This window comes from Nerophis lumbriciformis, linkage group LG34 (assembly GCF_033978685.3).
Source record: "Nerophis lumbriciformis linkage group LG34, RoL_Nlum_v2.1, whole genome shotgun sequence".
NCBI lineage: Eukaryota > Metazoa > Chordata > Actinopteri > Syngnathiformes > Syngnathidae > Nerophis > Nerophis lumbriciformis.
The window spans coordinates 15,547,944-15,561,065 of NC_084581.2; the positions used below are offsets into that span (position 1 = coordinate 15,547,944).

The 13,122-nt window shown below is 40.7% G+C and overlaps 1 protein-coding gene across 1 annotated transcript in view; it reads left to right on the forward strand.

Moving 5' to 3' along the window:
• vegfab (vascular endothelial growth factor Ab) overlaps positions 1-1,364 on the forward strand; it is a 41,599-nt gene extending 40,235 nt beyond the window's left edge. Inside the window, exon 7 of the mRNA XM_061929084.1 lies at positions 444-1,364. Coding sequence (XP_061785068.1) covers positions 444-465 — 22 coding nt within the window. The 3' untranslated portion in view covers positions 466-1,364. The remainder of the gene's footprint in view (positions 1-443) is intronic.
• Positions 1,365-13,122: the final 11,758 nt, after the last annotated feature.

The window sequence follows — 13,122 nt, forward strand, 5'->3', positions numbered from 1 at the left end:
GTAAACCTAAATTTAATCCGATGTATTAAATGATGTATTGAATAATAAAGTGTAAAAATACAATTGTCCCCGACTTACCGAATGGAATACCTAAATGGACGTGTTTTTTTTGTTTGTTTGTTTTTTATAAATTTAAAAATTGCACTTACTAAAAAGTATCATTTAATACCACACTATTTAATTGTATATTTTACAGTTTCATAATAATTTTTACATTTAGTTAACATGCGTAAAATGCATTTTTCCTGCCTTTTTAGTGCGACATGCAAGATCCCATTTCTGTCGCCAGGCATGGTTCCTACTCGCCTGATAACAAACAGGAACAACATGCTGGGTGTTTATTTACCTTGACATTGTATAAATGGAAACAATATGTCTATTTTGACATGTCAACAGTTTTTAATTATTTTCTGAACTTTGCTTTTCTTTTGCTCCTGGATCAGATGTGACAAGCCCAGAAGATGAGAGGGGACGGAGAAGGGAGCAGCACATGTAACAAGAATGAAGGAATACTCTGATATATTATTATTCCTTGAATACAATATAAGAGATATTTCACAGCACAGCACTTTCACCTTTTTTCTGACCCACCCACCCGTGGAAAGCATTCCGCGTTTTGGAGAGAGAGACTCGCCTTTTCCAGCCCAACTGTACATCTAGATGACTTGTGTGTGTAAGTGTGTGTACACAATGGTTTGCTGCTACAATTCCGACCACCAGGCCACCTGGTTTTTGTTCTTTTTGCCTTTTAATAACCGTCGCTTTCACTTCACTGGATGTGAGTCTACTGTGCTGGTGTGCCAAGACGCTGTAAGATTTAACTGACATAGAAAAAGAAGAAGAGGAGGAGGAGGATGAGGAAAAAGGAGGAGCGCTTCGGCATGGATTCAAACATGGATGTCTTGCTTTTTAATGTGGAAGACAAATAGGACAGCGGGTGGGAATCTTCCACAAGAAGGCTGCCTTTCTTCCAAGGAGTGAATTTCAAAGGGATACTGAAATGAAAACCACTGAAAAAAAAACTGTACTGGCGGAACAAGAAGAAATAACAGCGCTAAAGACAGACTACAGAAATTTGTGAAGTGCTTTATAAATTATTTGCCAGAGGATTTAACGCAGTCATCTCATTCGTGCATCCCCTCTGAAAGTGTACATAACTTAATAATACCACCCCTCAATGCCATAGTCCATTCAAGGTAATTTATGTCATAGACTATTTTTCAGTATTCCTTTTATTTACCATATTTAATGTGCTCTATTTATATATGCAGTATATGCAGTGTTGTGTCCCGCCACCGTCTTAGCATGGATTCTCCGTGCTCTTTTTTATATCACTAATATATATATATATATATATATATATATATATATATATATATATATATATATATATATATATATATATATATATATAGTACAGGCAAAAAGTTTGGACACACCTTCTCATTCAATCGGTTTTCTTTATTTTCATGACTCTTTACATTGTAGATTGTCACTGAAGGTATCAAAACAATGATTGAACACATGTGGAGTTATGTACTTAACAAAAAAAGGTGAAATAACTGAAAACATGTTTTATATTATAGTCTCTTCAAAATAGCCACCCTTTGCTCTGATTACTGCTTTGCACACTCTTGGCATTCTCTCGATCTCGCTTCAAGAGGTAGTCACCTGAAATGGTTTTCACTTCACAGGTGTGCTTGAAGCTCATCGAGAGAATGCCAAGAGTGTGCAAAGCAGTAATCAGAGCAAAGGATGGCTATTTTGAAGAAACTAGAATAAAAAACATGTTTTTAGGTATTTCATCTTTATTTGTTAAGTACATAACTCCACATGTGTTCATTCATAGTTGTGATGCCTTCAGTGACAATCTACATTGTAAATAGTCATGAAAATAAAGAAAATGCATTGAAAATGCATGGAATGAAAAGGTGTGTCCAAACTTTTGGCCTGTACTGTATATATGTATGTGTATATATGTATGTATGTATGTGTGTGTGTGTGTATATATATATATATATATATATATATATATATATATATATATATATATATATATATATATATATATGAATATTATCATATACATAAGAAACAAAAAAAACACCAACCAAAAAAAAAAGACTTCAGAATTTATTTACTAACATTCCCTATATGGTTCCCCTGTAGCGAGGACACCTGAATTATTCAAACAAAACACTGATGATGATGTAAGAAAGTAGTGTGTGTGTTTCTGTTTATCGCGCAAGGACAAATAACTACTGCGACATGTTCGACATTGAAGACCCCTCCTCTGCCATCATGTCCTAGAAACCTGATTTATTAGCGCCTTTTTTGTGTCTGTTTTATCACTAATAACCTGTTTTATGTGTCCATGTTAAACAGTAAAGCATATTTATTTTCAAATGATATGATTTTTTATATAAAAGTAAAGAAAAGGTTCTTGCGTGGTGTTGTCAATGACATTCAGGTTGTTTGCTTTCGTATCTAATAGGGCTGGGCGGTACACCGGTATTACAGTTAATACCGGTATATTTTAGAAAGTGGTATATATTTGTGACTATACCACCATACCGGTATCTTTTGATGTGCCTTTGTTACCAATTTTTTGAAAGAAACTTCTCGACTCCCAAGTGAGCAATGTTTGGCCAGCGACTTAATTTGCCTATTTGTGAGTGACTACAGCTTTATTTAAACTTACAGCAATTTGTTTGAGCACAAAGATTTCTCCTTGTAGCGACTCTATCACTGATCTCATCTGTTTATGTTGTTAACTTCTTAGCACAGAAGCTAACGATAGCTCCTCTGTGCTGCTTGCTTGGTGTGTCAAAAGTTAGACTACAACTCTGTTTAAAAGTGCCTCTCCTCATAGCCCGTGCGGACTAAGCTACTGTTGTGTAGCGGTTGGGTGGCTGAAAAGTACTTTTAAACTTAACAGCTGGCGGCTTGCACCACATTGAGCGAGTAGAAGCGCCATCTGATATAAACATAACGTTAATGAACGAACATTGATTTGACATAACCGCTAACTAATTACTCTATAAGAACAAACAACACGTTACGTTACTACTTACTTTTTTTTTTTTTATTTAGCCTTTATTTAACCAGGTAAAATCCCATTGAGAACAAAGATCTCTTTTCCAAGGGAGACCTGGCCAAGAGGGCAGCAGCAAGGTTACATTAAAAACAGTAAACAACACATCAAATTTACAACTTTAAAACTTGCTCACATAACACATGTGCATACAGACAAGGTAGACTGCAATCCTTTCATAGAAGCTTTAAACTCATTTAATGTAACAAGGGTTTGAAGTTGAAGGTTCGATTGTAGGTTATTCCAAGCCTTCGGTGCTGAAAACCTAAATGCTTTCATGCCCAGTTCAGTTCTTAGTTTGAGAACGACAAATTACAACAAAAATATAAGTAACACTGGTTTTCTCGCCAAAAAACACTTAAGCATCCTTAAGGACTTGGCACATTTTTTAAAGATATATACCATAAAGCGGTATAGCTCGGTTGGTAGAGTGGCCGTGCCAGCAACTTGAGGGCTCCAGGTTCGATCCCCGCTTCCGCCATCCTAGTCACTGCCGTTGTGTCCTTGGGCAAGACACTTTACCCACCTGCTCCCAGTGCCACCCACACTGGTTTAAATGTAACTTAGATATTGGGTGTCACTATGTAAAAGTGCTTTGAGTCACTAGAGAAAAGTGCTATATAAATATAATTCACTTCACTCCACCATATACTGCCATTCGTGCTAAAAATAATTGTATATAATTGTCCACAAGACCTCTATAATTGTCGAACACCTCTATGAAGAACACGAACAAGGAACCCAGATTTCCCTCGCCCGGACGCGGGTCACCGGGGCCCCCCTCTGGAGCCAGGCCCGGAGTTGGGGCACGATGGCGAGCGCCTGGTGGCCGGGCCTGTCCCCATGGGGCCCGGCCGGGCACAGCCCGAAGAGGCAACGTGGGTCCCCCCTCCAATGGGCTCACCACCCATAGCAGGGGCCATAGAGGTCGGGTGCAGTGTGAGCTGGGCGGCAGCCGAAGGCAGGGCACTTGGCGGTCCGATCCTCGGCTACATAAGCTAGCTCTTGGGACGTGGAACGTCACCTCGCTGGGGGGGAAGGAGCCTGAGCTAGTGCGTGAGGTGGAGAAGTTCCGGCTAGATATAGTCGGACTCACTTCGACGCACTGCAAGGGCTCTGGAACCAGTTCTCTTGAGAGGGGCTGGACTCTCTTCCACTCTGGCGTTGCCGGCAGTGAGAGGCGACGGGCCGGGGTGGCAATTCTTGTTTCCCCTCGGCTCAAAGCCTGCACGTTGGAGTTCAACCCGGTGGACGAGAGGGTAGCCTCCCTCCGCCTTCGGGTGGGGGGACGTGTCCTGACTGTTGCGGCAGTTCAGAGTACCCACCTTTTTTGGATTCACTCGAGGGAGTACTGGAGAGTGCTCCCCCGGGTGATTCCCTCGTTCTACTGGGGGACTTCAACGCTCATGTTGGCAACGACAGTGAAACCTGGAGAGGCGTGATTGGGAAGAATGGCCGCCCGGATCTGAACCCGAGTGGTGTTTTGTTATTGGACTTTTGTGCTCGTCACAGATTGTCAATAACAAACACCATGTTCAAACATAAGGGTGTCCATATGTGCACTTGGCACCAGGACACCCTAGGCCGCAGTTCCATGATCGACTTTGTAGTTGTGTCATCGGATTTGCGGTCTCATGTTTTGGACACTCGGGTGAAGAGAGGGGCGGAGCTTTCTACCGATCACCACCTGGTGGTGAGTTGGCTGCGATGGTGGGGGAGGATGCCGGACAGACCTGGCAGGCCCAAACGCATTGTGAGGGTTTGCTGGGAACGCCTGGCAGAGTCTCCTGTCAGAGAGAGTTTCAATTCCCACCTCCGGAAGAACTTTGAACATGTCACGAGGGAGGCACTAGACATTGAGTCCGAGTGGACGATGTTCCGTGCCTCTATTGTCGAGGCGGCCGATTGGAGCTGTGGCCGCAAGGTAGTTGGTGCCTGTCGTGGCGGTAATCCTAGAACCCGCTGGTGTCCACCAGCGGTAAGGGATGCCGTCAAGCTGAAGAAAGAGTCCTATCGGGCTCTTTTGGCTCATAGGACTCCGGAGGCAGCAGACAGGTACCGACAGGCCAAGCGATGTGCGGCTTCAGCGGTCGCGGAGGCAAAAACTCGGACATGGGAGGAGTTCGGAGAAGCCATGGAAAACGACTTACGGACGGCTTCGAAGCGATTCTGGACCACCATCCGCCGCCTCAGGAAGGGGAAGCAGTGCAATGTCAACACCGTGTATGGTGAGGATGGTGTTCTGTTGACCTCGACTGCGGATGTTGTGGATCGGTGGAGGGAATACTTCGAAGACCTCCTCAATCCTACCAGCACGTCTTCCTATGAGGAAGCAGGGCCTGGGGTGTCTGTGGTGGGCTCTCCTATTTCTGGGGCTGAGGTTGCCGAGGTAGTTAAAAAGCTCCTCGGTGGCAAGGCCCCGGGGGTGGACGAGATCCGCCCGGAGTTCCTTAAGGCTCTGGATGTTGTGGGGCTGTCTTGGTTGACAAGACTCTGCAACATCGCGTGGACATCGGGGGCGGTACCTCTGGATTGGCAGACCGGGGTGGTGGTTCCTCTCTTTAAGAAGGGGAACCGGAGGGTGTGTTCCAACTATCGTGGGATCACACTCCTCAGCCTTCCCGGTAAGGTCTATTCAGGTGTACTGGAGAGGAGGCTACGCCGGATAGTCGAACCTCGGATTCAGGAGGAACAGTGTGGTTTTCGTCCTGGTCGTGGAACTGTGGACCAGCTCTATACTCTCGGCAGGGTCCTTGAGGGTGCATGGGAGTTTGCTCAACCAGTCTACATGTGCTTTGTGGACTTGGAGAAGGCATTCGACCGTGTACCCCGGGAAGTCCTGTGGGGAGTGCTCAGAGAGTATGGGGTATTGTGGCGGTTCGCTCCCTGTATAATCAGTGTCAGAGCTTGGTCCGCATTGCCGGCAGTAAGTCGGACCCGTTTCCAGTGAGGGTTGGACTCCGCCAGGGCTGCCCTTTGTCACCGATTCTGTTCATAACCTTTATGGACAGAATTTCTAGGCGCAGTCAGGGCGTTGAGGGTATCTGGTTTGGTGGCTGCAGGATTAGGTCTCTGCTTTTTGCAGATGATGTGGTCCTGATGGCTTCATCTGGCCAAGATCTTCAGCTCTCACTGGATCGGCTCGCAGCCGAGTGTGAAGCGACTGGGATGGGAATCAGCACCTCCAAATCCGAGTCCATGGTTCTCGCCCGGAAAAGGGTGGAGTGCCATCTCCGGGTTGGGGAGGAGATCTTGCCCCAAGTGGAGGAGTTCAAGTACCTCGGAGTCTTGTTCACGAGTGAGGGAAGAGTGCATCGTGAGATCGACAGGTGGATCGGTGCGGCGTCTTCAGTAATGCGGACGCTGTATCGATCCGTTGTGGTGAAGAAGGAGCTGAGCCAGAAGGCAAAGCTCTCGATTTACCGGTCGATCTACGTTCCCATCCTCACCTATGGTCATGAGCTTTGGGTCATGACCGAAAGGACAAGATCACGGGTACAAGCGGCCGAAATGAGTTTCCTCCGCCGGGTGGTGGGGCTCTCCCTTAGAGATAGGGTGAGAAGCTCTGTCATCCGGGGGGAGCTCAAAGTAAAGCCGCTGCTCCTCCACATCGAGAGGAGCCAGATGAGGTGGTTCGGGCATCTGGTCAGGATGCCACTCGAACGCCTCCCTTGGGAGGTGTTTCGGGCACGTCCGACCGGTAGGAGGCCACGGGGAAGACCCAGGACATGTTGGGAAGACTATGTCTCCCGGCTGGCCTGGGAACGCCTCGGGATCCCCCGGGAGGAGCTGGACGAAGTGGCTGGGGAGAGGGAAGTCTGGGCTTCCCTGCTTAGGCTGCTGCCCCCGCGACCCGACCTCGGATAAGCGGAAGAAGATGGATGGATGGATGGATGTCCACAACTGAATTGATTTTTAAAAAAGTAGATTTTTCGTCTTTTTTAAAAGGTTATTTGTTGTTATTGTTATTTGATTCATATTGTAGCATTTATTTTTTATTTTTTTGTTTATTACAACCCTGTGTCAGGAAAGGGGGGGAAAAAAGAATAAATATTTTTGTAAAGACCATCAGTTTGGAAGGAGAGTTATTACTATTTCGTTTTAACATGTACGATTCAGGATTATTAATTAATTTATTTTTAAAGATTCTTGTTTTAGAAGACTTGTTATAATGGCCATTTTTATTTTAATGTAAATCAGGAAATATGAATGAATGCACGGGTATTTTATGTGTTCTTTTTTTGGATTATTGGACTTTTTATGCATTTGTTATGATATTGTTGATTTTTTTAACTAGGGGTGGAAAAAAACTAAAGAGAAATATTATACGTTTATAATATTATTTTTTCTTAGTTTTGTGACTTTAAAATACAAACCTCAGTGGCCTTGTGGTTAGAGTGTCCGCCCTGAGATTGGTAGGTCGTGAGGTCAAAGACTATAAAAATGAGACCCATTACCTCCCTGCTTGGCACTCAGCATCAAGGGTTGGAATTGGGGGTTAAATCACCAAAATTATTCCAGAGCGCAGCTACCGCTGCTGCTCACTGCTCCCCTCACCTCCCAGGGGGTGGAACAAGGGGATGGGTCAATTGCAGAGGGTAATTTCACCACACCTAGTGTGTGTGTAACTATCAGTGATACTTTAACTTTTAACTTTTAATTCTAAACTTCCTGCCAGAAGGGTGCCAAAACCAGCAGAGATGGTGGGTATTAGCCAGCAGAGTGACACTAAGAAGTCACCAGAAGAAATTCCTGATGTCCTTTTCCTCAAAGCCAAAGCGATTAGACGGCTTATGACCCAAACACTTGTGGTGTGTGTGAAGTACGACTGCAGGTCATCGATCAGCGACATTGCAGCGAGAGCAACTGTCAGCTTGGTAACAATGCGATACAACTTTTACGCCTCAGCCAAAAATACAACAACATCGGATGAGGGCGGACACATGGGACGCTTGACGAGTGAGTCGTTATCACAATTTAAGAGTTGTTTCCCTTTTAACAAGCCTGTAGGAGCAGACATTTTATGTCACTGTCCTTAGAGGATACAGCATCAACAAGTCGTCAACAATAAACCCACATTTTCCACTTCTAACACCCCCTACACCTCTGCATAAGATTGTATCCTTATTAACATTAAAGGGGAACTGCACTTTTTGGGAATCGTTCACAATCTTTATGAAAGACAAGAAGACAAACGTTTTGTTTTTTTAATTTCTAACATAAAAATCGTTTTGTTTTGGGTAGTTAGCAATGTAGCTAATGGTAGCAATCATTTCTACCTCTAAATCACTTTAAAAATGCATTCAAAAACTGTCAACAATACTTTATTTACGTTCAGTAACCTGAATAATAATCAAGTTGTAGCAACATTGTTATTGTAAGAGCGAACACTGAAGAACTCTTTTTCTAGCGTACTAACACATCGGCGTGCTACAGTATTAGCCGTAAAAGCTAACTACATCATGAGATAAGCTTAGCTTCTATGTCAGCACAAAACAAGTTTGTAATGCACAACACAATGTGATAGGATACCAATCTGTACTGACTGAAAAACATGAACAATCATATTGGAGTATCTGTAAAGTTTTAGCCCACATTTCATGTTTTGTTTGAACACCGATAGCTCGACAGCGTATGTGCTGTAGTGTACGGTGATGTGCTGCATGTGTCATGATCAATAGTATAGTAACTCACTCAATAACACGTTTCCGTTTGGTCAAGCTGACCAGGGACGTTTCCAGTTGATTTGGGTAAGCACTCCATTAATTCGGCATAACTTGGCTCAAAAGTTCCGGTTTTGCAGCGTGACCAAATCGCACCAACCTCACTCTCTGGGCTTCCGTCTGCTCCAACGTTTCACTCTATCCTTCGTGCTCACTTCTATAAGCAGCAGTTCACCCTCCGTATATTCAGCTTCAAAAAGATAAGGTCGTGAATCCTTATTTATCCAAAAATAATCGTCTCCATTGTCTATTACCAGGTCTGCCAGTCTCGCGTGTTTGTTGCCAGAAGTCGGATTTGCGCTGCTATGGAAACGGAAATAAATGCACCAAATAATTAATTCCAGCTGTGCATAAAATAAAAAAAATATAGTAAATATTGAACATATTCTATATCGTTATGAACGTGTCTGTTTTTACATTACAGTATATATAGCTTTGCAGTGTGTATATAAAATGTTCATGTAGGGTTTTGTACTTGTTTTAGAGGGCTTTGAAGGCTACGATGGCGACTCCCATTAGCCGCATCTTGCAAGCGTTTTTTTTTTTCAAATCAAATCAAAGTTAACTCATACAGCCCTTAATCACAAATGTCTCAAAGGGCTGCACAAGCCACAACAACATCCTCGGCTCGGATCCAACATCAGGGCAGGAAAAAAACTCAACCCAATGGGAACAACGAGAAACCTTGGAAGGCACCGCAGATGTGGGGACCCGCCCATGGGTGACCGGTAAAATGTTTTTTTTATCATCTTTAACCCACCCCCCGACATGTGTGTTCTTGTCTCTCATAATGATTGTGAACCATAGGCAACATTCTATCATCTTACAACAAACAAAAACTTTATTAACATTGTCTTTTAATCTGTGACAGAAAATATGTATACTCTTATCAATTTGCCTCATTTAAACTATAAACACTTTTTGACCAACCATTTGATATTAAAAAAATAAATAAACTGAATAAATAATAATAAACTAAATCTGATGAGCAACATTAACTCTGGAGCACAATATACAAAACACTTTAACCTCCGAAACAAAAATTTATGAAACAATTTCTGTTGATTTTCTTTAGTTTTGTACTGCACAGCTTTTTCGAGTGGGCTCCAAAGCATGATACTGATAAAGCATACTCTCCGGAGTAGAGCCGTGTATAGAGTTTGGTTTCAGGCGATCTCCTCAGTGCTCGGTCTAAAAGCACCATCATAGCGCCATTATAGCTACCGACTTTGACACTAGCCCCAAATACATGAAACAATACATACTAAACTCTTCACAAAAAATACCATTGCTGGAGTGAAATATTTTATTTTCGATTTTTAAAAAAAAGTAGTAAAAGGCAGTAATGTGACAATAAAAAATATATATAATAAGGACTGTGTCTCAAAGTAATCATATTTTCTCAATGGTGAAATATATATTTTTTTATATATATAAGAGTGTTATGGATGGGAGTGTTCAAAGTGCAACCGTTTTTTATTGGCTGTCAGCACATTTTTAAAATATTAATATCAGACAAAACAAAAACATTCTGAAAAAAACAGGAAAAAAAATTGTTTTAAGGAAATAATTTTGTAATATAAAAATGTGTTGAAAATGTATGGGGGGAAAAAAACATAGTTTTATGAGAATTAGGTCTAAAAATTATTAAGAGCAAAGGTTAAATCAAGGGTCGGCAACCCAAAATTTGGAAAGAGCCATACTGGACCAAAAATACAAAAAAAAAAAAATCTTGTCTGGAGCCGCAAAAAATGTAAAATCTTATATAAATGTTATAATGAAGGCAACACATGATGTAAGTGTCTATATTAGCTGTATTAGACTACTATCAAAATGACTATGTGTCACAGGCTGATGCAAATCTTTGTTGACAGAAATGTTAAATTAAATATTTATTTTACACATTTTTACAACATTGGAAAACATTACTAAAACTGAGGCTTTTCAGAGGGTGAGATAACTATTGGAAATTACTGGCTTAGAATGGCCAAAGGTATAGATGTGTGTGTTCAAGTTGAAGGAAACGGAAACTAAAAATTAAATTAGCTCAAATATACCTACAAACGAGGCATAATGATGCAATATGAACATACAGCTAGCATTAATAGCATGTTAGCATCGATTAGCTTGCAGTCATGCAGTGACCAAAAATGCCTGATTAGCACTCCATACAAGTCAATAACATCAACAAAGCTCACCTTTGTGCATTCACGCACAGCATAAAACGTTTGATGGACAAATAGAGACAAAGAAGGAGTGGCATAAAACACGTATTTCTTTGGCAGCATCAAGGAAAGTTGAACAAACTATGGTGCGTTCAAGGACTTCCGAAATTAGGACAAAATGGTGCGCGCCAAATACTCTCATCAGTGAAGCATGTTTAATGAACAGTGAGATTTCTAACAATTAGGAAGGTGTGTGTCATGTTTGTCCTCTTACAGAAACCATATTAAAACAACAAATAGCCACGCATTACCAACGCCCGGGTTAAATTTTAGAAGCAAAAAGTTTCAATATGAAAGAAAAAAGTCGTAATATAAAAAGCTCACGAAACAAAGAAAAAAAGTTGCAATTTTTGGTAAAATTTCGGTGGCAAAATAAAGTCTAAATTTCTATGCTAATCATGTCATAATATTCTGCAAAAAAGATCATGAGTAGAAAGTTGAAATTTAAAAAAGGCAAAACATGGAGTAGTAATGAGCAGTCATTTTAAGAGAATAGAGTCTAAAATATAATGAGAGGGAAATGTAATTTTAGAAGCATGAAGTTTAAAATATGAAAACAAAATTTTATGATATTATGAGAAGCAAACCAAACAGAATAAAGTTGCAATTTTTGGATATTTTGCGAAGGGGGAAAAAAGTGTTTCATATGACAAGAATAAGATCAAAAATATTAGGTAATCTAGTCATAAAATTATGAAAAAAGTGAAAAATGAAATATTTGTGTGAAGAAAAATTTAACATCAAAACATGGAGAACATGAGCAGTAACTTTATGAGAATAAAGTCTAAATATTAAGAGAATATAGCCATATTATGAGAGGAACTTTTTTTCTTCAAGTTGGGGGGGAAAAATTCTCATATGACGACAATAAAGTCAAAATTTTATGGTAACATGTCACAATTTTGTGAGGAAGAAACATTACAAGTCGAAATGACGAATGTTTTTAGGAATATTTCTAACCAAAATTCTAACAGCAGGGGTCCCCAAACTTTTTGACTCGGGGGTCGCATTGGGCTAAAAAATTTGGCCGGGGGCCGGGCTGCATATATATATATATATATATATATATATATATATATATATATATATATATATATATATATATATATATATATGTATACATAATATATACAAACCCCGTTTCCATATGAGTTGGGAAATTGTGTTAGATGTAAATATAAACGGAATACAATGATTTGCAAATTATTGTACTTCGTTTTATTTATATATATATATATATATATATATATATATATATATATATATATATATATATATATATATATATATATATATATATATATATATATATATATATATATATATGTGTATATATATATATATATATATATATATATATATATATATATATATATATATATATATATATATTTATATATATACACATATATATATGCAGCCCGGCCCCCGGCCAAATTTTTTTAGCCCAATGCGGCCCCCGAGTCAAAAAGTTTGGGGACCACTGTATATATTCCAAGCACGATAATGTCACGTTATTGATGGGAAAATGCATTTTTAGACAATATGATTTTCTTGAGCAGCTTGGAAACACTGAGAGTAACAAGTGGCAGAAAATGGATTAGAAAGGAGATTAAAAAAATATATAATTTAAAAAAAATTTAAAAACATTTCACTTGGGACTTTCCGCGGGCCGGATTTTGGACGCTGGCGGGCCGTAGTTTGGGGACCGCTGGTTTACAGTAAAAGTTTGTATGTGGACCAAAGACCAACACTTATCAAAAAAATAAAGTGTCCTTCATTGATCAAACATGGTAAATAATACTAGAACTAACTGTTCATTAGCAGGTTCTGACAATTTCCGGTAGTTTACCGGGCAGCCATTTTGAAGGTATTGTTACCACACAGAGTCGACGTTAAGGCGGTTGCTCCAGTTTGTGGATTTTCAGGTAGCTCCCTGGAGCTTTAGCTGATCTCCATGCCCCTCTTGGCACCGGTTTAACCCTCTAACAGACTTTAAGTGGAGTTTTGGCCGTGTTTGTTTTGAATTATGTTCCTTCTTAGCCCCCTTTCTCCACCCGCCCACGCTGCTTCCTGCTGG